Source organism: Vigna unguiculata, chromosome 5 (genome assembly GCF_037176805.1).
Source record: "Vigna unguiculata cultivar grain cowpea cultivar isolate G323 ecotype 2 chromosome 5, ASM3717680v1, whole genome shotgun sequence".
NCBI lineage: Eukaryota > Viridiplantae > Streptophyta > Magnoliopsida > Fabales > Fabaceae > Vigna > Vigna unguiculata.
Genome location: NC_140796.1, coordinates 22229235 through 22253447, shown reverse-complemented (window position 1 = coordinate 22253447; position 24213 = coordinate 22229235). Strand labels below are relative to the sequence as shown.

The 24213-nt window shown below is 30.3% G+C and overlaps 1 protein-coding gene across 1 annotated transcript; it reads left to right on the top strand.

The window, feature by feature from the left end:
- Positions 1-18272: 18272 nt before the first annotated feature.
- LOC114184083 (squamosa promoter-binding-like protein 7) lies at positions 18273-23709 on the top strand. Its single transcript, XM_028071322.2, has 3 exons — positions 18273-19339; positions 20387-20505; positions 23324-23709. Exons 1-3 carry the CDS (start codon positions 18675-18677, stop codon positions 23563-23565), a joined length of 1026 nt encoding a protein of 341 aa, XP_027927123.1. The 5' UTR covers positions 18273-18674; the 3' UTR covers positions 23566-23709.
- The last annotated feature ends 504 nt before the right edge of the window (positions 23710-24213 follow it).

Genomic DNA, 24213 nt, shown 5'->3' with positions numbered 1-24213 from the left:
CTTTTATTAGTTATATCTTTGAACTTTTCATTAGATTATGATAAACTATTTTTGAAATTCAAACTTAAAAAAATTAGGTCAATTGATGAAGAGTAAAAGAATTTATATTTATTTTCAAAAATAATAAAAGGAAAACTACCCACGAAGATGAAAATGAAAACAAATTCAAATTTTTTACATAAATCAGAATATCGTACTTATAATCCAATTGTTCAATTGAGAGAGTCGTTTCTTAAGGTTACAAAAATTACAGGTGATAATGAATTTGATATTAATTCTTTGAAACAATATTATACAAGAAAACATATTCAAATATGAGAATATCCAATAAGTAAAGAGGATGAAATTAAGATAACGTATCTAAAATAGTGTTCATATCAAATACAACTTCAAAATTTTGAATATATTAATTTGGCTCTCCCATAATTATTGGTCAAGATCCGCCAAAATATATATATATATATATATATATATATATATATATATATATAGAGAGAGAGAGAGAGGGTTGTATAAACAATATTCCCAACTTTTTTAAGAATTGTAAAGAAATTGTAAATTTTAATTTACTTTCTTAAAATAAAACATTTTCAGTCCCTGGTAATTTATAAGTTTTTGATATTTCTTGATAATTAGTTCTTAAAATACTTAGATTTGGTCTCTAAAAATGTTTATTTATATTCCATTCCCACTATTATGTTGCATTTGCTAAGTGATTCTTGAATTTTTTTTTTTTTTTATCTTGCTAATATATTGCTAGACCAAATATAAAGTTAAGAAAATTTAGATACCAAAAGGTAAAGTAAAATCTTTATTAGAGATCTAAAGCAAAAGTTGTATTTTGGTTTAGGAACACAATATATTTAAGAATTTTAAAATTTATATTGTTAAGGAAAAAAAAACTTACTCAAGTGTATGAAAAATCCACATTGCATTAAAAATGAGTAGACCGAAATTAGAATGGTGTGAGAAGCTTTTCTTGATTGAACAGTAGAAAGTGGTCCAGATTAGGGTTAGGGATTTTAGGTACTGATTGGATTTTTAGGTATCATGGAAAACTGCTACCTTATAGCTCACAAAGATCTTGTACTATGTTTAGCTAACTTCTATAATTCCATTCATGACTTGAATATTAGGAGGAAGCTTCGAACTACTAAGTTCCTTTAATTTATTTATTTATTTTATTTTTTTATCAGCATCAAGTCCCTTTTATTTTATATAAAAAAAAATCGTCAGATCATGGTACTTATTAAGTTTCAAATTAATACACCCTTGTTCAATGTACGATTTTCCTGCAGATATAATAATTGATCTTACAACCATGGGTTCTCATAAGTGTCTCCTAGAATGCTCGCCAAACCAACAGAAACAGAATCATTTAAGAAACCCTCTCTACCACCACAGGAAAACCAATAAGAAATTATGATATATATATATATATATATATATATATATATATATATATATATATATATATATATATATATATATATATATATATATATATATATTATGGTTTGAAAAATTGTAAAGAGTTTAGGTAAAATAGAAATCAATTGTTCTAAGGCATTGATATAAGATCTACTAAGAATTTTTTATTTTTTATCTTTATTTATGGTATAATTATTGATCGAGTCTTCCAATTTTGAGTTGGTTCAAATTGGTTCCCGAATTTTTGGAAGGTTCAATTTGGTTCCTGAATTTTTGAAAGGTTCAATTTAGTACACTTATCTTTTAAAGTGGTTCAGTTTAGTACATCCCGTTATATATATTCTAGTTAACGTTGTTTGTATAGTGGTGAGTTTTCACTATACAATAGAAATGTGGGTGAAGTTGTTAATTGGATTGGTTTGTTTGTTGGGTATAGTTAACATTATTTTAGTCTCTCTATTGATGTTTTCTTGATCAAGTGTATATTAAAATTAGTTTTTTAATTTGTTGCACAATGACAGCTCACCACTATACAATTGGCGTTAACTGGAATATAACGGGAGGTACTAAACTGATCCACTTTAAAAATAAGGGTACCAAATTGAATCTTCCAAAAACTCGGGACTGAAATGAACAAACTTAAAAAACTATAGTTTCCATATATATATATATATATATATATATATATATATATATATATATATATATATATATATATATATATATATATATATATATATATATATATATCTATTAGGCTGTGTTTGGACGAGGAGTTTCAACAATTCCAAGAAATTGAAATACCTAATAATTGAATTATTTGCAATTGAATTCTATACATTTCTTAAAATGATTAGTTTGGACGAAGTAATTGAAATATTTTAAATTTCAATTTTCTTGTTTGGATAAAGTAATTTAATTTATATTTTACGGCGAACTCAAATCTACTTTCAAGTCTAACTTAACTTAGCTCGACCTTCAATTCGGTATGACTTGTCTTGATTTTTAGTTCAATATGACCTTCGACCCGGCCCGACTATACTTTCGGCCTGGCTCGGCCCAGCCTAACTCGACCTTTAGCCCGACCCACATGGCTTGACATTTGGTCTGGTGGGCTCGACTTGACCTTTGTTCTGGGTCGGGTCGACTTAACCTTAGTTTTAGGTCGACCCAGCTTGACCTTCGTTTTGGGCCAGCCCGACTCTACCTTTGTCTTAACCTTCGTCCTTGGTCGTCGGTCTGACTCGACCTTCATATTGGGTCGATCCAGTTTGAGCTTTGGCATGGCCCGACCCGATTTGACCTTCGAATTGACTCGACCTGGTTCGACCTTCAGCCAACCCGACTCGAGTCGACCTTCATCCCGAACTGACTCGTTCGACCTTCTACCCGACCCGACTCAAATTTTGGACTTGTGGACTTTTGTATCCTAACCAATTAGCAATTTCACAACTTTGGGAATTTCAATTTCCATCTTTTTTAAGTGATTTTAAAATTATACTATTTTAGTTATTTAAAATACCTTTTTAAAATTTCTTAATTTAAATTTCCTTTTAATTTTCTATCCAAACATATCATTTTCTATGAAAGTATTTCAAATTCTCCAAATTAACAAATTACTCTCTTACATTGTCTCATCCAAACACACTATTAAGGAAAGTATAAATGTTTAAATATATGTAAATGTGTTGAAAATGGAGCAAACAAGATTATCATCTTCAATATATTATGAAAGTTAAACAAATCGCTTCTATGGTTTTCTCTCTTTTTTCTGGAAGAAGGTTTTTTTCACTATTAGATAAAAGGAGATATTACTCACTAATTTATTCTAATAAAACATAATTTGTCAAAAATATAATTTATTAACAAATAATTTATTGTATGTAACTTATTATTGTCTATAGGAAATTTTTATGTTACTAATGAATATTTTTGTTGATGATTTCTATTGCTAGAGTAAAGTTCAACAAATCATTTATGCTTTTGATTAAGTGTTGTTTGACAACAAAAGTACAAACACGCATGTTTTGTTTGTAAAATGATATAACACATTGTGGTCTGTTGCTTCATTTGATAAAAGAAGTCTTAAACAAATGATACACGCATTCTTAAGCTAACATTGTACTACACAAAAAATAATTAAATGTTTTTATATTCTAGGAAACACGTTCATCTTCATGTTTATCATTAAGATATTGTAATTCACCATTATTAAGGAATGGTTTCAAAAACAATTAGCTCTTAGCCAAGAGTGATCATTGTTCCACACAATACTCAAGTAGTTTAGTTAAAAGTTGTTGCATTTCAGAAGATATGTTGGGTAGTTAACTACGAGTGGTTAAGTGTTTAAACAATACTTGAGTTGTTTAGCCAGCAACGATTGCCTTCCAAAGAGTACTTTGTTGTATATTCACAATGTTAGTCTACTATTGAAACTTGGTCAATTGATCTTAGTTTAATTGCATAACGTTACATCTCAAGCAACATAAGAAAGAGAACTTTTAAAAATAATATTTGAAAAGATTCTTATAAATTGTCTATCAAGTTAAAACTTGTTTTTGTCTACACATCATCAGACACAACTTTAAAAAAACTGCAAAAGGTTTTAATACACAATTCAACCGTCCCTTGTTGTTCATTGAAACTATTTTCATTGCTGAAATTAGGGCTTAGTCTTTAAAGAATTTAGTGGCTAACAGTGTCTAAAGCTAAAAATCCAACTAGCATGGTAGGCATGGAAGTACAATTGATCGTAGAAGGAGCGTCCTAAATGTTAGAGTATAAGTTCAACACCCTATGACTTTGATTAAGCACTTAAATACTACAAAGCTTAAAACATGAAAAAGCTACGTCTGATAAACATTGCATAGATAATGAGAGCACATGCTTTATGATAAAACTATAGGGCTCCAGAGAAGAGGTTCAATAGAGCTTGTAAACATTTCTTACATCACTAGACTAGATCACTAGGTCACAAAGATCAAGAACGCATAAGATTTTATAGTAGTTTATCCAAACTCACGAACTATGTATAGTTTCCTCTTAAGCACACAACTTAAGATGTTCCACTGGTTAGTAAATGATTACAACGAATACTCCAACCTCTCTAGGTTACAAAAAGTACATAAACATCTCTAGGCTGCAACAAGTATTCACACCTATTTAAATTAGACTTTCTTAATCTTCCCATTAGATTATGCAGTCTTAAGAATAAAAAGAAGAACTTTCAACAAAGAACACATTTTAAGCTCATAGGAAAAAACTTCACAACATGAAGAATATTACAAAGGCTTTCACTAATTCGTTGTTGAACACTCTAGACAACTAGAAGATGAACTTTGTACGACACTGTATGAAGCTTGTGTTTTTTTTTAACTTGTTGTTTCTCTTCCATTTTCGATCTCTTTATATAGCTTTGGAAAATGATTGCTTGAGCTATAAATTAAATATCTCTTAATTTTGTTAATTTGTGTATCAACCTTAAAACTCGTACCTACATCTTTTTCATGGTAGTCTCTTGAAAAGAAAAGTTATGATAATATCTTTAATGAATCAATTAGAGCAACCTAACCTTCTTTTTTGTTAAAGGAAACAATTCAAAAATATATGCAAGCATATTGTAATGAAGAAAAGGCATACTGTAATTAAGCAAAACCAAATGTTGAGAAGATTATTTAATTATAGATCATGTGTTTCCATATTCAAATACGAAAAGACAATTGATCATTTAACGCACTTCAAATCAAAGTTATATTGTTTTGCTTATAAAATCCTTCAAGTATATTTTATTATCTAGAAACATTTTTTATTGCGATGCTCGATTAAGTTCACTAGAACTGAATTTAACTTAAATTTTAAAGTATTATATGTCATATGATAATGTGTTAGATGAGGTCCTATGGTCATTTAATATGAGACAAAAAAAATTTAAGAGTCCTTCAGCTACATGAACACACAAATTAAAGAGATTATATATATATAATTAATACACATCACTTAGAGTATTTTTTATCATAATAAAAAATAGGTGGTCTTATACAAATTAGAATATATGATGGAGTGTATTAGATTGTCTGATCTTAATAATGTTGGATCGTCTAATCTTAATACTTTGTTTAATAAAGAACCATATAGAACTTTCCACTTCATTTGATAAGTGATTGATGATAACTAGAAGATAAGTGTAAACAAACATTAAGTTGACACAAACCTAATGTATGTAGTTGAAGCTTGGTTATGTGATGCAGAGAATTTCTTTCACCATTTATTGTTAAATAGATTCATACAAAATACATGTTTCATTCAAATATCTCTTGGTAATTAAGTTAAAGTTGCATTGTCGACTAACTATGGTGACACAAGCATATATAAACTCTAGTCAAATTGTATACCTAGTATACTGTGTGACTTTATCACTATTTGAAGTAGAAAGCAATGCAACTTAGGGAGATAAGTATTACCAGCTATTAAGGATGTTGCTTGAAGAAAAAAATAGCAATTAATGTTACATTGAGCACATTGGGTGCTTCTCAATGATCAAGCTCAATAGATGATAGAAGAAAAGGAAGAAGACATTCAAAATGAGTTCAAAACTACTTAATGACTAAAAAGGGAATTGCAACAACAACTTTTTGAAGCATCTATTTAAAGACAGTTTCTGAAGAAAAAGATAAGAAGAATAATTGTTGCTTCCAAATGTTGAAATTATGTAAAATTTTATTTATGCCTTAAAAGCTTTGTAATAAGAATATTGTGTTCATCCTAGCCAACTAATAAAGAGAACTTAAACATTGTATATGTTGAAAGATATTACCATCTCTAATGAGCATAAATCATGATTTGTTTATTATAAAGACATTGTATATATCTTGATTCAAGAAAAGCTTCTTTTTCAATGAATACTTGTGTTAAGGTAGGAGTAACTTGTTGAAAGAATACTTGAAATTGAGTCAAAAGTGACTTGTTGAAAGAATACTTCGATTGAGCCTAGAATGACATGTTCAAAGAATAAAGTGTGATCAGATAGAACTGACTAAGAGTCAAAAGAATACTTATTTGTAATTGGTAACAATAGTTTGCATAGTAGAACTTGACTAGGTGGTCAATAATTGGATGTAGCTTGTGTTATTAGAAAAACTTCTATAAAATTTACGAGTATTTTATTTTTTCTAAATTTATCATATTATAGCTTATACTTGTTAAACTACTCAAAGAAGGAAGAGTCTTTAAAACATAGATTGTAAAAATATTTTTCAGATCATCTGATCTACATAAATAAATTTTATTATTAACCACATTCAGGTGATACTAGCGAAAAACTGGAAAAATTTCAAAAACAAATTCAATCTCCTTTCTTCTATTTTTACTATTTTTCACACCATACAAGGCCTTTAATCTTTGTTATAGAAATATTTCTTTATTGGAAATATCAAATGGAGATGTACATGAAGTCCACACACTATACAATACAGTGTGGTAGATCATTACTAGAGTAGATGTCATAATTGATACTCCTAAAGAAGACTAGGACAAAGACAAGTTTAATTTTGTATAATTGAACAATAAAGCTAAGTACAAAATTATTTATGCATTATCTAAAAATTAATATAAAATATGTGTAAATTAAAATTAACTAAAGAGATTTTGGATTCCCTTATAATCAACTATGAAAAGAACGAGGATGTACGACTAAGTAAGGTTGCTACGCTCACCCGTAATATGAATCGTTTATCATGAAGGATGGTCAAAAGATTGATGATATGTTTAGAAGGATGCATATCCTCCTGAACGGGCATGAAGCCTTGGGAGAGAGATTTTTAAAAGTGGAAATAAACTTGAAGTTGTTGAACAACATGCCTAAAATATGGGAGCTCAAGACAATGACCATTGTGGAAACTAATGACCTTAAGAAGCTTAAATGGGACAAGCATTGTAAGACCTGAGAAAATTAAAGAAAAGAATAAATATTTAATTACCAATAATTGTGGATTGAGGATACATCTAAAAGAATTGGTTTGTTAAGTTAGGACGAAGGAGTAATGATAACTCAAGTGGTGGAACATGTGGGGTGGTGTTGAGAGAACTTAGGTTCAAATCTTGTGTATGCCATTGGTGTGTTGTTTTAATTATTTGTTTTCTTTTGCATGTATACAAAGGCATGTGACCTTATAATCATATGCGTGCATGAAATGTCATGAAACATGGAATGGCTTGTTGGTTGTGTATATGCTTGGTAATTGTGTGGATAAGAGTTTGAATCTTGAATAGCACTAAATAGTTTCCTTTCTCTAAGTTGTGAAGAACCTAGAAACCATAGACGTTTCTGAAGAGGTAGAGGTAGGATAGTTATTGAGTAGAAACCATTTTCGTATTTTAATTTAATCGAAAGCGCGACGAGCCCGAGAATCGGTTACATGTGAGGAAGATATTAGCACCCATACAACATCTGTCCTAAGACGATACCCTTAATTAAAAATGCAAAAGGATGTGACTTTTTTAGAATGTTTATTTTCCCCAAAAATAATAATAAAAGAATGTAGGAAAGAAAAAAAATAACTTTTTGGTTTTTTGGGCCCAAAAAAGATTAATCATTGCTCCTACGTATCTCCATTCACAATGGAAATTAGGGTTACGTAGTTCTTTATGAATCTTTACAAAATTGTTGATTTGACTTCTTTTTTTCATAATTTTGCAAACTTTTTTATTTTTTTTAATATTTTTAATTATTTGGAAATGAGTGTTATGTGACGCGAGCGGCCTGACATACACTAAAAAGTAAACAAAGAAAACCATTTATTTTGTTTTTTATATTTTTTTTATATTTTCTAAAGAAAAAAGAAATTTTGAAAAGTGTTGTTGGACAAACACTAGATGAAATGAGGAAAACTATTTTTTGTTATGATATGTAGAATAAGATAAAAAAAAGGCCAAAATTAGGTGTAGAAAAAAAAGGTACAATATTAAAATAAAATATAGTGAAAATTTGGGAATGCATAAATCAAAAAAAAAATATTGGCACTGACATACCTTTTAAACTTCTCAGTTCCTTTTTTTTCTTTTATCAATCTCATTCTTTTGTTCCCTATGATATAACTGCCTCCTCTCTTTTCTTCTTTTTCCTACCTCCTCCAATAAGAATATTTCTCTTTACCCAAAAGAGTTATAAATGAGGTGTGACTATTTGAGTGGTAATGAGAAAGATAAAAGTGTAGAGAATATTTTTTCTTTTTATCCCCTTTTTCATATGAAAAATTGTATATTTATGTCCACACATTGCAATATCAATGTAATTCTAACCTTAATTGTAACGAACAATATAAAAGAAAGGAATTGGTCATGATAGCAACACATTACAAGAATCAAATCCCAACAAATCAGAGCACAATATCAATCACCATCAATAATATAGATTCTAATCATTAGAAGAGGTATTGCTTCAAATTATTAAAATCATATCACTATTTACTCTGTTAGAAACAAAGGGTAGGAAAACAAAAGAGTGAGGAAAAATGAGGCTCTTCCTTTTTTTTCTTTTTTTCATCTCTCTCTCTCTCTCTCTCTCTCTCTTTTTGCTAAACTTAAATTTTGAAAATCTTGGATGAAAATTTTATTTCACCCTTTTTTTTATTTACCATTAACTAAAAAAACATTTGTTTATTTTTTTTTTCGAAAATAAATTTATTCACCTGGACGAAATTGGGTGTTGATAGAGTGCAATTGGAGCGAAAATTCTAGGTGAGGGGAGATGCTTTACTTGCTTGGTCTATTATTTATGTGTTTTGTGGTGTGTTGAATACATGAAAGCCTTTCCTCCTTTTGCTACTCATTATTTTTCACACTTATGGGTTTCTGCCCAGATACCACCTAGCGGTGCTCATGTCCCACCAGGCGATGCATGTGACATGATGAATAATTCTGGGTTTTACCCAGAAACCACTTGGCAGCACTCAAGCCCACCAGGTGACGCAATCTCTATGATTCATTTTTTGTGTTTTGATGGTGTGGGAGCAATGTTGATTCTCTGGATTTACTTTCTTCGTTATGGTTGAGTGATTTCTGATGTGAAATATTAAAATGCTACTGCATATTGATATTTGGGTGAATTGTAGCATGAACAAGTATGATGGTTAATGTTGGGCTTGGGGATGAGTTAAAAGCATGCTTTCCATATTACTAATTATTGTGATATCATGTACATGTGAGTTTAAATTGATTATATGTAGAATTTGGAAGTGTGATTGATTGTTTGTATGTGCAAGTTGAATGATTGAATCCATGGTCGAATGTGTACACAATATGATTGGATGTGCATATGTAACTCATGGTATGAAGGTCTTTAAGAATGGGAAACTAGTTAACTTAAATTCATTTGGGGATAGGTGTTTATATTATTAGTTGTGCATGTTTATTCCTTTTTAAGCTCACCCTTGTTGTTTGTGTTTGGCGATGATCATGTGACTTGTCACACGGGAGAAAATGTGATTCTAGGTGAGGATGGTGATGCTTAGATGCGGAGTTGCGAAATAGCTTGGGATCGTACTTAAGGATTATGTTTTAGGAATATTATGTAATTTTCGTTTAAGTTGGTTTGGATTTTAGATTTATTATAAACAAATTATGAAGTATCGCTATTTTATATGCTATTAAATTTTTAAATTTTCCCACGTTTGGAAATGGTATCAGAAGTTTGGATTTTATTTTAATTATAATTTTCTTTACTAAGTAATATCTGCTTAAAGTTTACAAGCTTCTTGGAATCTTAAGATACATGTGTAACGTAAAAAAGGAAGAATATATATATATATATATATATATATATATATATATTAAATTATATAAATTATCTACATAATAATAACGATAAATACTAACATAACAATAAAAATAAATAGTAATAATAATTAATTAATTAACAAGAAAAAAATGAAGGGATTTGGTTGTACGTAGGCGAGCCTTATCCTTCCTACAACAAAAAAGAAGAATCTTGAAGAAGAAATTTAGAAGAAATGGTGAACAAAAAGCAACAAATTAAAACTTAACTAAATGCTAATTAATTATTGCAATACATCTTATAAATAGGAGTGTGAGTGAGGTAAAGATGAAAAAGTGAAAGAAAGTAGGTACTAATATGGTGAAGGGACACTACAAGAAACTTTTTATATTATCAACGACCAAAATTCATCGATAATGCTTAAAATTTGTTAGTAATCAAAATTATCGACGTCCTATTGAAGGCAAAAAATCCACCAGTAAAATCGTCATCGTTAAATTTTTACCGACTAAATAGAATATTTATCGATAATTACTGATAGAAAAATTCGCAATTAAATTCGTGTTTAATTACTAATAAAATATTCCATCAGTAAAATTCGTATATAATTACCTACGAAAAATATGTTAGTTAATGTTGTGTTCTAGTTTATCTTCTTTATCCTCCCTTCTTCTTCTTCTTCCTTTTATATTTTTATTTTTTTTCTTCTTCCAATACCTCCTTCAACCTCTTCCTTCATTGTCGGTGCCACTTTGTTCACCTCCTCTTCCTTCTTCTCCACTTCTTCCTATCACTTTTTTTTTCTTCTTTTTTCTCTATCTGCTCCTCCAACACCATGTCACCACTACGCCATCGACATCTCTTCCGCTGCCTTTTCCTCCCCCTCATTCTTCCTCTTATCCTATTCTTCTCATTTTTTTCGCCACCAACTTAATTTATAATATCCATCTTGTCTAATTTGTGAGGGAATTTCACCGCTCTTTTTATTTATAGATTTACCAACAGAAAAATTTGTCGATATTATGAATTTTAAATTACCGAAGGATTTTAAATTATGTAATTATCGACAGATTTTACCGGTTGATAATTTATAATAAATCTATATTTGGGTGAGAATTTACCGCTCTTTTTACCGACAATTTTATTGACGAATTTGTCCAATGAAATTTATCGACGAATTTTAAGATATGTAATTATCAAACATAGACTTCGTTGGTAATGACAATTTGTATTACCAACGAAATTTACTGACAGATATAAATTCATTGGTAAAATTCACTAGTAAAATCCTTTGATAATTGAAATTTAAAAATTCCTTTGTTTTACCAATAATTTTGTACAAGGAGTGAGTAAACAAAAGAAAAAAATTAACATTAAGGATACCTTGAAACTTTTAATCCACCTTAAGTACATCCTTTACAATAATTAATATAAGGAAGGCGGCATCTATTATCTTATTTAATTTTTTTTATCTCTTTATAATTATATTTACTTAGTGAGATGTCCTTAACCCCAGTTTACCTGGTTATTTAATTATCTATATTTGTTTTCAATATTCTAATTATTTGTTTATATTTTGTAATAATTAAAATTTTAAGTCAATAAATAAATTTATACCATGCAAATAATATCTCTCAGTCACACACACATGCATAAATTGGACCTATAATCAATTTTTTTTAGTATTACTAAAGGATCTACAGAGAGAAATATAAAAAGTTTCTTTCTAATCGTAACTAAATCTTTCATTTTTTTATAGTAGAAATTGAAGCAAAAAACCTATTAAACGATTCTTTTAGTTTACAATAGACATCAACATTTTTTTACCTTGACGAAAATTTTCTTTTTTTCTTCTAAACTTTTTCTAAAAGAAAAATAGAGAATATATATATATATATATATATATATATATATATATATATATATATATATATATATATATATATATACCACAAAAATATTTGAGTCAAAAATCATTATCTACCTAATTTTAATGAATTTTAAAAAATTTGGATCATGTAAGTTAAGCTAAAATAGGGGAGAAGATGTGAAAAACCAACCTCAATGGCAGAAAACGTAACTTTTAAGCACACAACAATGGCATGAAGCACAACCTTTAGGCACACAATAATGACTATCACATATATAAAGAATTTTTGTTCGTTGTGCAAGGAAGAAAGTGAAGGAAAAATGAACGTGCTAAGGTTTTTTTTAATCAAATATATGTCTGACCTATAAGAGTCAAACATAAAAATTGGCTTTTACATATTGCCATTATACATTAAACATAGATGTATGTTTGATGTATAAGGGTCACATAAAAACTAATTTTTACATCTGACACTTATAGGTCAGACATAATTTTTTACAACTTATTTAGAAAAGTGCCACTACACATTTTTCACATATGATATCTACTAGTCATGCGTAAATTTGTTTATCTAATAGGCTTATTTTATATTAGTGAACTTTTAGCAATCAATCAATCAAGGAGAATATATAATTTTTTTTCTAAGAACAAAATGTAATCACCAAGTGCTCTAAAAGATTTCAAGGAATTCTTAAGTGTTGTATTATGTTACAACCAAGGTTCAAAGTGTTTCTATTATGGTAAATTTTTTTCATTTGTGTTTACTAGATTGTTTCTTAGTTTGTTATTGTCTTGTAAATTGATGAGAGTTCCAATCTATGATGCACTGACACTTCAACTTGGGTCACATAACCGTGTCCGACACGTATCCGTGTCCAACACGTATTCGTGTCCGATACTTTAGGATACTTTATCGATAATTATCAATGAAGTATCTAATTTATAAAGACATAGAACACTACAAGAAAGTTTTTAAATAATGACCAATTTTAGTAACAAAAAATAATTAGTTACTATATAATGACCAATTTAGCTACCAATTTAAAAACTAAAAATTATTAGCAACTAAAATAGTTTCAAAAAATTATAATTGGTCTCTAAATTGATAATTAAAATAATTTCTATTATGAATTGGTTTCTAAACTGGTCACTAACATTAGCTACCAAGGTTTTGATTACCAAAATAAGTTATTTCTAAATTGTTCACTAACATTAGCTATCAGGTTTTGGCTACCAAAATAATCAAAATAATTGGTCTCTAAATTAGTCTTCAATTAGAAAATTGGTCTCTAACATATTTTTGTTACTAATATTGGTTATTATTTAAGAATTTTCTTGTAATGGTACTTTTATGATAATAATAATTTATATTTTTTATGGTGACAAGTTTAGTATATATAGTTTTATTTTGGATCTACATAATAACGATCATATATTTAATATACTCTTAAGAATTATTGTTAACTTTTCAATATTCATAATATCACGTATTTATCACGTATCGTATCTTATTATTTTGAAAATAAATGTATCGACGTATCGGATACATGTCATATTCGATATACATATCATATACGTGTATCATAGGTTCCAATAGTGTGTTTTTGGGTAGTTTGGGATAAAGTTGATAAAGCTACACATATTCTTGGATAGTAAAAAAGTGGATAAGGCTGAGATACTCTTGGAGTGAGTCAAGAGTGAATAAGACAAAGATCCTCTGTGATATCTAGTGTAAGATTGAGGCTGATATCCTTTAGAGGTTTGTAATGGCTATTTGCTTTGTACAAACTCTTGTTTTGATAATGGAATCATTTTTTCATGAGGGAAAAATTGAGACTAAATGTAGAATTAGTGGGGTTTGAACCAATAAATAACTTTTTTTTTGTACTTTTCCTCTATCTCTATCAAATTTTTTTTCTAATTCTTGTATCAATTTGTTTGATGAAAAGTACACTTTGGGTTTAGAAAATTTGAGAAAAGTTAATTCACTCCCTCTATTTGGTTTAATAAAGCCAATCTCTTTTTGTAACACACTTGAGAAAACATTTCTTCGTTTGAGCAAAAATATGACAAAGACAATACTCAATTGCATTATCATTTTTGCTCGAGTGAAAATAGGACAAAGATAAGGCTTAATTTTAGTACTATTTTCACTTGAGCGAAAAATTCATTGCTTGAGTGAAAAAAATTCATTAAATAAAAATATCATAAATAAATCGCATTTATGAAACCTAAATAACTTTCAAGTTTTTTTTTACCCAAATCAACATACAAAAATTTTGCAACTTTAAACAACTAAAATTATCAGCACAGTTCTAAATTGCTCAAATATAATAATCTACATTCTCATTGAATTCATAAATCAACATCTGTAAGACTTCGAAACTCAATTTCAAACTCAAATTCAAAGGTAAACAACCAACTTGATCAACAACTCTCACAACTATTTAATCTTCAAACAATTTACAATGTCAAAATCAACATTGAATATCAAACCATTACAATCTCATATATCTCACCCTTCAAAAGATATATAAGTTCAACAATTATCATCAAGTATCATCTTTGCATAAAATATCTATGCAGTTAAATTTTCTACATGTATTGTCAAAACGTAAGAGTTTCCTTTATTTGTATAGGCTTGTTTGCTCAAACTCAAGTTTAAGCTTCCAACTTTAATACTCTCATAGGTAAACATGAATAAAAAAAAAGACTATTATCAATGATATAAATATACTCCTATGATCCTAAATTAATAGAGATTCATCTTTGCCCTAAAGGACCAAATGCAAAGCTTTCTATATCATGTATAAAAAACTCCCAAAACTAACTCAAAAAAAGAGACAAAAAGAAACTTACTTTAAAAAAATGACTGGACAAACTTAAGCTATTCTTTGTCAAGATCTTAATGGTGTGTTTTTATTTAAGAAAGGACGAATAGATTTTTTACAAATTTAGAGAAGTTAGAGGAATTAAAAAGAAAATATTTTTATAGATTATGTTTTTTTAAATGAAATTTGAATAATTAACTTTATTTATTTATAAGCTTTATACTTAAATAATAATATATTTGTATTTTATGTCCTTTATACCACTGTTGATAAAAAAATACTACTTTTACTCATATAATTTTGCTAATCTTTATAAGTATACATGTATTTTTTTTATCTTATTAAATATAACCTAGATGTCTTTAATAAGGAGATTTTATACCACCTTATATATGTAACACATAACGAGAAAAGTCTATGATCTTGATCAAGTTGTAACGTCTCATTTAATAAATAAACTTAATTAAATGAAACATCACATAGAATATTATATAAAGACTACACAGTGAAGTATATTTGTATCCACCGTTACAGTCATCCAAAAGTATACTTAGAAAAGATAACTAAGGCACACCAAGATGGCATGAACAAAATTAAAAAGGTTCCAAAGGCTTGCTCATAAGCAAGGGATTACAAAATAATGAAAAACCCTTCAAAAGTGGGCTCAACAGTGAGCCGAACACCAATCCATGCCCCACTAAGCTACAACATTTCCTTCGTCACTACGATCACCATGAGTTCCCATATCTGCTCACACCAATAAATTTGTGATGATTGTAAAAAGGAAAACCACACACAAGAAGACAACACAAACAAGAAGGGTAAGCTAGAGTAAAAAGGTCTTTATCATACAATTAAGCATACCATTTAAAAGTCAAGAACACATAAATCAACCAAGCATGTGATAGCAACAAGTAAGACTCTAAGACTCAATTATCTGGATACATATAATTGGTCAGAATCACTGGATGCTTGCACTTGTGGTGGCCTCTACTGCTCTACAGAGCCATTGCCAATGGGTTTCACCCTACCACACACAAGGTTAGCTTTCAAACATCTAAGGCCATTATCCTGCCAAAGATTAAGGCCTCGTACTACTCTCACCACTTGAGTCAATACGCTCTACGTGAGACTAACTGACTCTTTAGAGTTTCAGGATGCAATCCTTACTTGAATCCTTACCTAATTATTTACACTGAGGCACCACTACGAAACCTTACTAAGAGGTTCGTGGAATTATGTCCATCATATAAGGCACCACCATGAGCTCTCACCAAGAGGTCCATGGAATTACGTCCATCACACAAGGCACCACCATAAGATATCACCAAGAGATTCATGGAATTACGTCCAACCCATACCATAACCATGTCTCACTAACCAATCATAGATTTATCATCCATATCAATCTCATGCCATTATTCAACCAACCAACCAACCATGTTTCATACGTATATTCATACCAAGCTCATCAATTCCAGCCCATAAATAATTTAATACATGCATATTCACATAGTTCTCGCTCAGGCTAGAAGCACTCGCTTAGGCAAGAGAGGTTCTCTTGCTCAAGCGAGTTCCTTTCGCCTAGGCGAGAGCTTGAGCATGGAAATGGGCTTTCACGTTTTCTCGCTTAGGCGAGCCCTCCTCGCTTGAGCAAGACGACTTCTCGCTCAAAACTAGAGCTCGTCGCTTGTGCGACAACTCGCACAAGCATCTGGGAGGGTTTCTGATACTCTCGCTTGGGCGAAACTCGCTCGGCTGGGTGAAACTACCAAACTTCCTCCACTGTTCACGCATGCCAAAACAGAGATTCACCAAGAAAAATGCATAGTATATTTTCATACCATTGTAAACACCATACAATCACCAAAAGCACAAAATAGAACTAAAAGCCAGCAAAATAGATTAAAAACGTGAAACCCTAGCTTCCCTTACTTGGATAGATGATAGTTAACAACACAAGCACCCTATAGAGGAGCACCACAACTCCGGGGACAACTTAGCGAGCTGAAAATAGTAACATCAGAACAAGGACTAGGTTAACTAAAGGAACCCTAGTTGGAACCACGAAAAACAAGCGGGAGAATAGAAAGCATGAGTCGAGAACCAACTTATGTGGAATAGAAATGGAGTTGAGCTAGCTTGACAAGGAATGAGGGTCAAACCCTAGTAGAGCTCATTGCTACTATTCTAAGAGGGAGGAGGAGAAAAATTTTCTGAAAACAGAAGAATGAGGGGGTTAGGGCAGGTTTTGGGATTTTAGGCACCTTATGGACCGGTCTCAGCCCAACATATTAGGACAAACCCTTAATCATTGAGACAAAAATAAAGTGAGCCTTACATAAGTAACTAATATAAATCAAATTTATAATAATGGAATAACTTATCTAATCAATTATGTTAAGGTAGTAATTATTTATTTATTAATATTTTTACTTTACTTTTATCATGAGTATATTAATTATATAATGAATATTATCTATTATATTATAATTTATTTAGTATTTACAACTTTAATTACAATAAATTGATTACAATATTCATTAGTCAAATAGGGAATAAAAATAGTACTTTTCTTAAATTTAATAATTTAACAATATTTATTAATTAAATAATTGTAATTAAGTTATAAGTATTTATTAATCATAAAATATATACTAATTAAATAATTAGTAAAATTAACAATACTTATCAATAAAATAAATATAATATAATAATAGTGTACTTACAGCTTCAAATATAATATATTCATTAAAATTTTTATGTATCAATAATAAATTAAATATTTAAAAATTGCACAATTTAATTCTAAACAATTGAATAACATAATAATAAAAAAAACAATAAAAGGACAATGTGCATTCGGTTGTCCCAACCGAACATGCACTGCTACAGTAAAAGTTACCAGATATGTAAATCTGGGTGCTGCAAAATGCTATAACGGGAATTCTTTTATTTTTGTTTATTAAAAAAAAGGGTATGAGAAAGACAATAAATTGAAGGTATTATTATACAACGAAGATAGAGAAAAAGAAAAGGACGAAGGTGTAAGAGGAATAAAGAAAAGAAAAGAGAGAAAAATTAAAATATTTTAAACCATTGTTGACTTCATATTAATCTTATTAATTACGTGAAAAGATATGCGAGACACTATTTTACACCTAAAATGTACCAACAAGAAATATTTAAATAACGATCCACCTAGAAACTAAAATAAAAAGAAAGAAACATATATTGATTTAAATTAGCTGAAAATGAATAAATTAAAAGTAAATAATATTTTATTGTGTTTTTGAAAGAGAGGAGCATTATTGAGCCGCGAAACCCAGTTCCATAATATCTGTGGGGAGGGCTTTCTGATCCGCTTGTGTCTTATCACTCTTTCACATACACACACACACTCTCTCTCTCATGCTTTAACTTGGATCCGTTTACTATCATTACTCGGTTTGCTCTTACGTGTGGTCTTCGGAGCACTCCACCCATTAACTCTTTCTCTCTCTCTAGGAATCACTAGCCCTTGCAGCTTTCCTCATGAGGGTACTTTAAACCCCTCCATTGTACCAAAACACACCAACACAACCCCAACCTCTCTCTCTCTCTTTCCTCTTTTCACACCAACAACAAAGGATCTCACTCAGAAATGCTCCTTCGTCCCTTCCACTTCTGTTCCAACCCCATCATCACCACCCTACCCCTATTCTCATAGCTTCCCTATTTCACACGCTCTTCCCATTTCTTCGTTTTTCCTTATTCTCCACCAAAAACACAAATGGAGTTCGGAGGGAACATCTTCTGCCTCGCCAACAGAGACCAAAATGGAAATACTAACGCTAACGCTTTCGCCTGGGATTCATGGCAAACAACCACTTCCAATAATAATAATAACAACACCACTTCCAGGTTGGTCAACGCTTTCAACGTTCCAGTCACTGGGGTCACCGCGCCGGAGGGCTCCGCCGCCAATCGCCCCGAGGCCGCGGGGCTGGCCAGCGCTCTCATGTTCCTCCCTCAGAACGGCGGCGTTTTGCGACACCGCCAGCAGCAGCAGCAGCAGCAGCATCCGTACGGTGGGGATGGGTCCCACGTGCACCCCGACCCGCACCTGATGTGCTTGAAGCTTGGGAAGAGGCATTACTTTGAGGACGCTAGTGGAAGTGGAACCGTGTCTGCTGCTGCTGCTGCTGCTACTTTCGGCGGGGGGTTGGTGTTGGGGGATAAGCGTGGGAAAGGAGGGTATTCCGGCGGCGGGGCGGCGGTGAAGGGTGTTGGGTTGACGACGGCGACGGTGCCTAGGTGTCAGGTGGAAGGGTGCCAGGTGGCGCTGGTGAACGCCAAGGACTACCACCGGAGGCACAAGGTGTGTGAGATGCACTCCAAGGCTCCCAAAGTTGTGGTCTTAGGGTTGGAGCAGAGGTTCTGTCAGCAGTGTAGCAGGTCACCACCTCTATCATTTTCTCTAATAATAATAATATTTTTGTCTTTTCTCTAACTCTGTCGTGATCGTAGTTGCAGCCACATCAATGACATTTGTCTCAAACTTCCTATAATGCGAAGAATTTCGACAAATTTACACAATCTCAACTTTCTACAGTGAAAAGGGTGTAGTATAGAGAGAAAATATATAACCTTTTATGAAGTAAAGAAAGTTGTTTTTATATGAATTCTTATGTTTTTTTACTGTGATATTGGTGGAGAGGATCCGTTGATTTTGTCGATTGTTAAATTTTTCTGTGATCTGAATAAATCACTGGAGTCTCTTCTATACTCTCTTATTTCCTTCCTTTTTTCCATACAAAAACATGAACCTGAGAGAGATTGCATAAGGAGAATTTTTGCTTTAATTTTTTAATTTTCTTTTCTTTTCTAGAAATAATTAAGGAGAAACAAGAACAAAAATATCTTAAATATATTCCGACAGATGAGAGATTTATTCTGAGAGATGTCCGAAATTCATTTTGAAAAATTGTTTTTTACGAAAGGTTGCACATAGAAAAAAATTAAAAGAGCATTTATTTTTTGTGGTGAGGTGAATTATGTACGGACGTAAAGTGATTTTCTTGCTTTCTCATATGGTTTTTGTTGTTTTTCGTTGTCTTTGTGTTGTGGGTCTCTGAAGAATGAAGGCGTGATATTCTTTCATCTCACAAAAGCTTTTACTCACCCTTGTTTGGGTTCAGTCTTTCAGTAACTTTCTTTTTCTTTATCGGTTAAAATTCAAGAATATTGTGTTGTGTAAAGGTTACGAGTATCATTTTCTTGGCATAATTTGTATTATTTTGCTGTAGCTCATCGAAGAATAATCTATGATTCCTGGGCATACTTTACAAATCTCGCATATTTTTGTACATTTTTTGTGTTAACTCCATAATAACTAAGTTATGAAAAATCATTAAATTTATTGAGTTTAATCTTCTTTTTTTTGATATAGTAAAAGTTATGATTTTGTTAATTATATAGAAAATATTGTAATTGGACTTGTAGGTTTCACGTGGTGTCAGAGTTTGATGATTCAAAGAGAAGTTGCAGGAGGAGACTAGCAGGTCACAATGAGAGAAGAAGAAAGAGCTCCCACGATTCTGTGGCAAGGAATTCTTCACAAGGTACACTCTTGCTTTATTCACCTTTTTTTAAGTTTTTACAACACTTTCTTTCTATCATATTTCTAGCCATTTGATTTAAGAAAATGATTTCTGATTTACTTTTTTATCTTGTGTTTGTGTAAGACAAGTGAGAATGGAGAATAAAGTATGAAACAATAAAAATTTACTTTCATGATTTCTTATATAAACTTTCATAAATTAGAAATATATTCTCAACTTAAACAAATCATATTTACCAATTTGAATAATTTTTACTTTTTTAATTTGACTTCTTAAAAAATTTAAGTCCTTAGTTGGTGGTTGACGATAATTTTTAATCTGTTACATTTTACTACTAGAGTCTCCGGATTTTTAAATTCTCAATTTTGGATACCTTTATTTATTTTCTTACATTTTAATTAATTGCATTATTAATTATTGGTATTTTAAATATGTTAGGTTTTTAGCTAAATTTGACCAAAATAAAAAGAAGTATGTGAAGTTGAATGCTGTATAAAAAATGTGAATGTTTTATGATCTTGTACTGACTCACGAATTCAAAATTGAAAATGATATCGAGAATTAAAAATTAAATTGAAATTTAACCTTTTTGTTTGTTCCTTAAATCATGATTAATAAACGTTATGTATTGATCTTATAGCTGTTGTTGAGGTTAACTTATCCAATTATACTGATTTATAAAATCTGATTAATAAACTAATTTTATTAATTGTTTTGACTTATTCTGTAGATATTTTTATCATTTCTCTGGCAATAAGTATGTAGTTATATGTCAATTGGCCTCGAGTCAAATCGGTAGAAATTAATGCAAAAGAAAAATGAATTGTGTACACTGATTTAAACTGCTACATGGTTGTAGTTAATGCAAATAAATTTTGTTATATGAGAAATTTGGATACGAACAAATTTTCAAGAATGAAGCATTTAAGTCGTATTTATGTTTTTAAACTTTGTAAAATGATTATATAAAGTTCACCATTTATAATACTTACAGCATTATGAAACATTATTCATAAACTGATTTGTGACTATATCTTATAAGCTACTGTAATTTCAAACAATTTGGATAAAAAATTATTCATAATGAAAAATAATTCTTTCATTTCAAATATTCGGTAAGGTGCTTTTGATGGAGCTATGAAAATGCATTTTAACAAGTAATTAGCTAAAATTATCAAGTTATTTAGAAATAGGGCAGAGCATGAGAAAATATGAAGAGAAAGTAAGAAGAAAACTTAATAATTATTTTATATGATTTAGATAAGTGAGTTTACAACGTCATTTGGATGAGCATGCTGGTGTTATAGTACATAGAAGAGAGACTAAAATACTGATAACATGATTTCTGAGTTAACTCAACAAACTAATCTATAATTATAACATTGAATTAAGTGTCAGATTTTTAATTTAATAAAAACTTAGATGAGATTAATTAAGAAATTATAGTTAGCTATGTAACTGTTGTTCGTGTCTAAATTTTCTGTTAATTCTTCAAGATTAATGCATTCTATTATACCCAGCATGCTGATGTTCTATTTTCTTTGGCTCCACCAATTGCATAACTGGGTGAGAAGAAATCTTCACCTTTTGTTATCAATTACACTTTTGAGATTCTTTTCTAAACTTCAAATAAATTTAGTTTAGTTCTGAATGTGATTGGGATTTAGGTATTATGAAATGACTGGGTCTTACTTTGAGTAGTACAAGTTGTTTGGTAGAGTATATAAGTGCTTATTTCACTACTTTTCACCTGATCTTAGCTTTTACACGAGTTAATTTTAACTTTTGATATTCTTTTTGTTTATTTTTTCTGATTAGTCTTATAAAGATGTATGCAAAACGAGATCCTAGATAAGTTCTGCTTACTTTTTCTCGTAGTTTTCTCACATAAACTTCCAGAATTTTGTAACCAAAACGAAAGCAAATGCAGGTGTTTGTATTAGGTTACTTATAATATTAACATGGTAGTAGTTATTAAATGTGTAATTTCTGATTCAAACACTTGCACTATTATTATGCGTACATCAAACTTAAAGCATAGATTAACTAGTTTTTAGGCTCTATATTTGTTCAGTAGTAATATTATTTTTCTTTATAATTGTTCAGTAGTAATATCAAGTGTCAACCAAATTAGGTTATTGACCAAGTTGAATGTTTTATACTGATGGTGCTGATTCCAATAAATCAAATCATTCAAGATAGCCTTCATTTGACATCTACTGTAATGATTTATTGTTCTTAATTAATTAGCTCAACTAATATGATTTTTGTAACTATTTAATCCAGTTCAACTTCACATATAGGTCATTTTGTATGTTTAAATTTACAGTGCTGCATCTATTGCAAATCCCAAATTCAATAAAGTGTTTAAAGGTAACAACCCTACGTGATTTTGGAGAATTTCATTACAACATTGTATTTACATCCATGGGGATTTGGATCGAAAAAGGTTTTGATAGAAAAATGTCTTCATTCTGAGGATCTAGAGTTGAGTGAAAGTACAAATTTTCTTGTTTCTTCCATAGCTGAATAGAAGCTTAAGCTAAGAATGTTCAAATGTTTTATCTCCTTCCTCAATATCCATCTTATTATATAGGAATAGTGGGATACTGGGTGTTGTGGAGTAAGATGGAACAAAATTAGGGTTTCTTCTTTTAACTGGGTTCTGAATCCAAATTTTGTATTCTATAAAAATCATGATTTTGGTTTGTGAAGGATTTATGTTGTAGCAAATGTTGATGATGTTGGTAAGTGTAAAAATTTGTTTGATGAGATGAAATGTGTTAATAATAATGGTTGGAAGTTTTTCCACATATAGGAGGGTGTGCTCTCTCTCTTCTGTCATCTAGAAGTGATTCTTGGCTTTCTCCTTCTGATCTATCAACAAGATGCAGTGCAGCATTGCGTGAATTGATAGCAGAAAATCGTGCAGCCATAATGGCGAGACAATTTGTATCAGACAGAGATTGGCATATTCAGCATCATGCAGTGGAAGACATGAAGGAGATTCAACCTGAGTCCAATTACTTCCCACAACACATGTTTCCACAGACACAGTGAACAACAACAACATTTGAGAGTGTGGACATTTATGCTGTTTCTGTCTCAGCTTTTCAATTCTTTAATTTGCTACAAATAAAAGTTAGAACTACCTAGCTAGACTAGTTTATTGTTAGGCTAATAAATCCTAAGCTTCTATTTGCATCTCTCTTTTGTTTTTAAGTGTTTTAAGATTGAAATCAATCACCAATGATTGGCTTCACTCAAATATTTTCAATTACTAATTTTCATCCTATATATTCAGACCTTCTACGGTGAAATCAAATAAATTTTGTTGGGTTGGAGGGAATTATTAGGAGATTCAGTATTCATCAATTTTGAGCAAATACATGTACTTAGCTTGTGGAATGATTAATTCCAAGCATGTGAAACGATTGTGCCTAAAAGTTTGCGCAATTAGGTTAGATTGATTTCTCACATCGCGTAAAATCAATTAATTTAATTCAATGCTGACTTGTAAAATTATTACCATATATATTTGTTCTTAATTTTTAAATTACTAAAATAATTGTATTTTTAACTATTTAGATAATTATACCATATATAAAATTGGGGAGATTAGGTATTTACGGATGGATTGATAATGGTTATGACACAGTAGATTTAACACATCTTGTTTAGAGATATATTGTTTTTTGATGTTATGTT

Excerpts from the sequence above, each read along its gene's own strand:
- LOC114184083 (XM_028071322.2), top strand. The coding sequence starts at position 18,675 with ATGGAGTTCGGAGGGAACATCTTCTGCCTCGCCAACAGAGACCAAAAT. Across the intron at positions 19,340-20,386 it reads TTCTGTCAGCAGTGTAGCAG|GTTTCACGTGGTGTCAGAGT; the intron begins GTCACCACCTCT and ends TTGGACTTGTAG. Across the intron at positions 20,506-23,323 it reads GGCAAGGAATTCTTCACAAG|GAGGGTGTGCTCTCTCTCTT; the intron begins GTACACTCTTGC and ends TTCCACATATAG.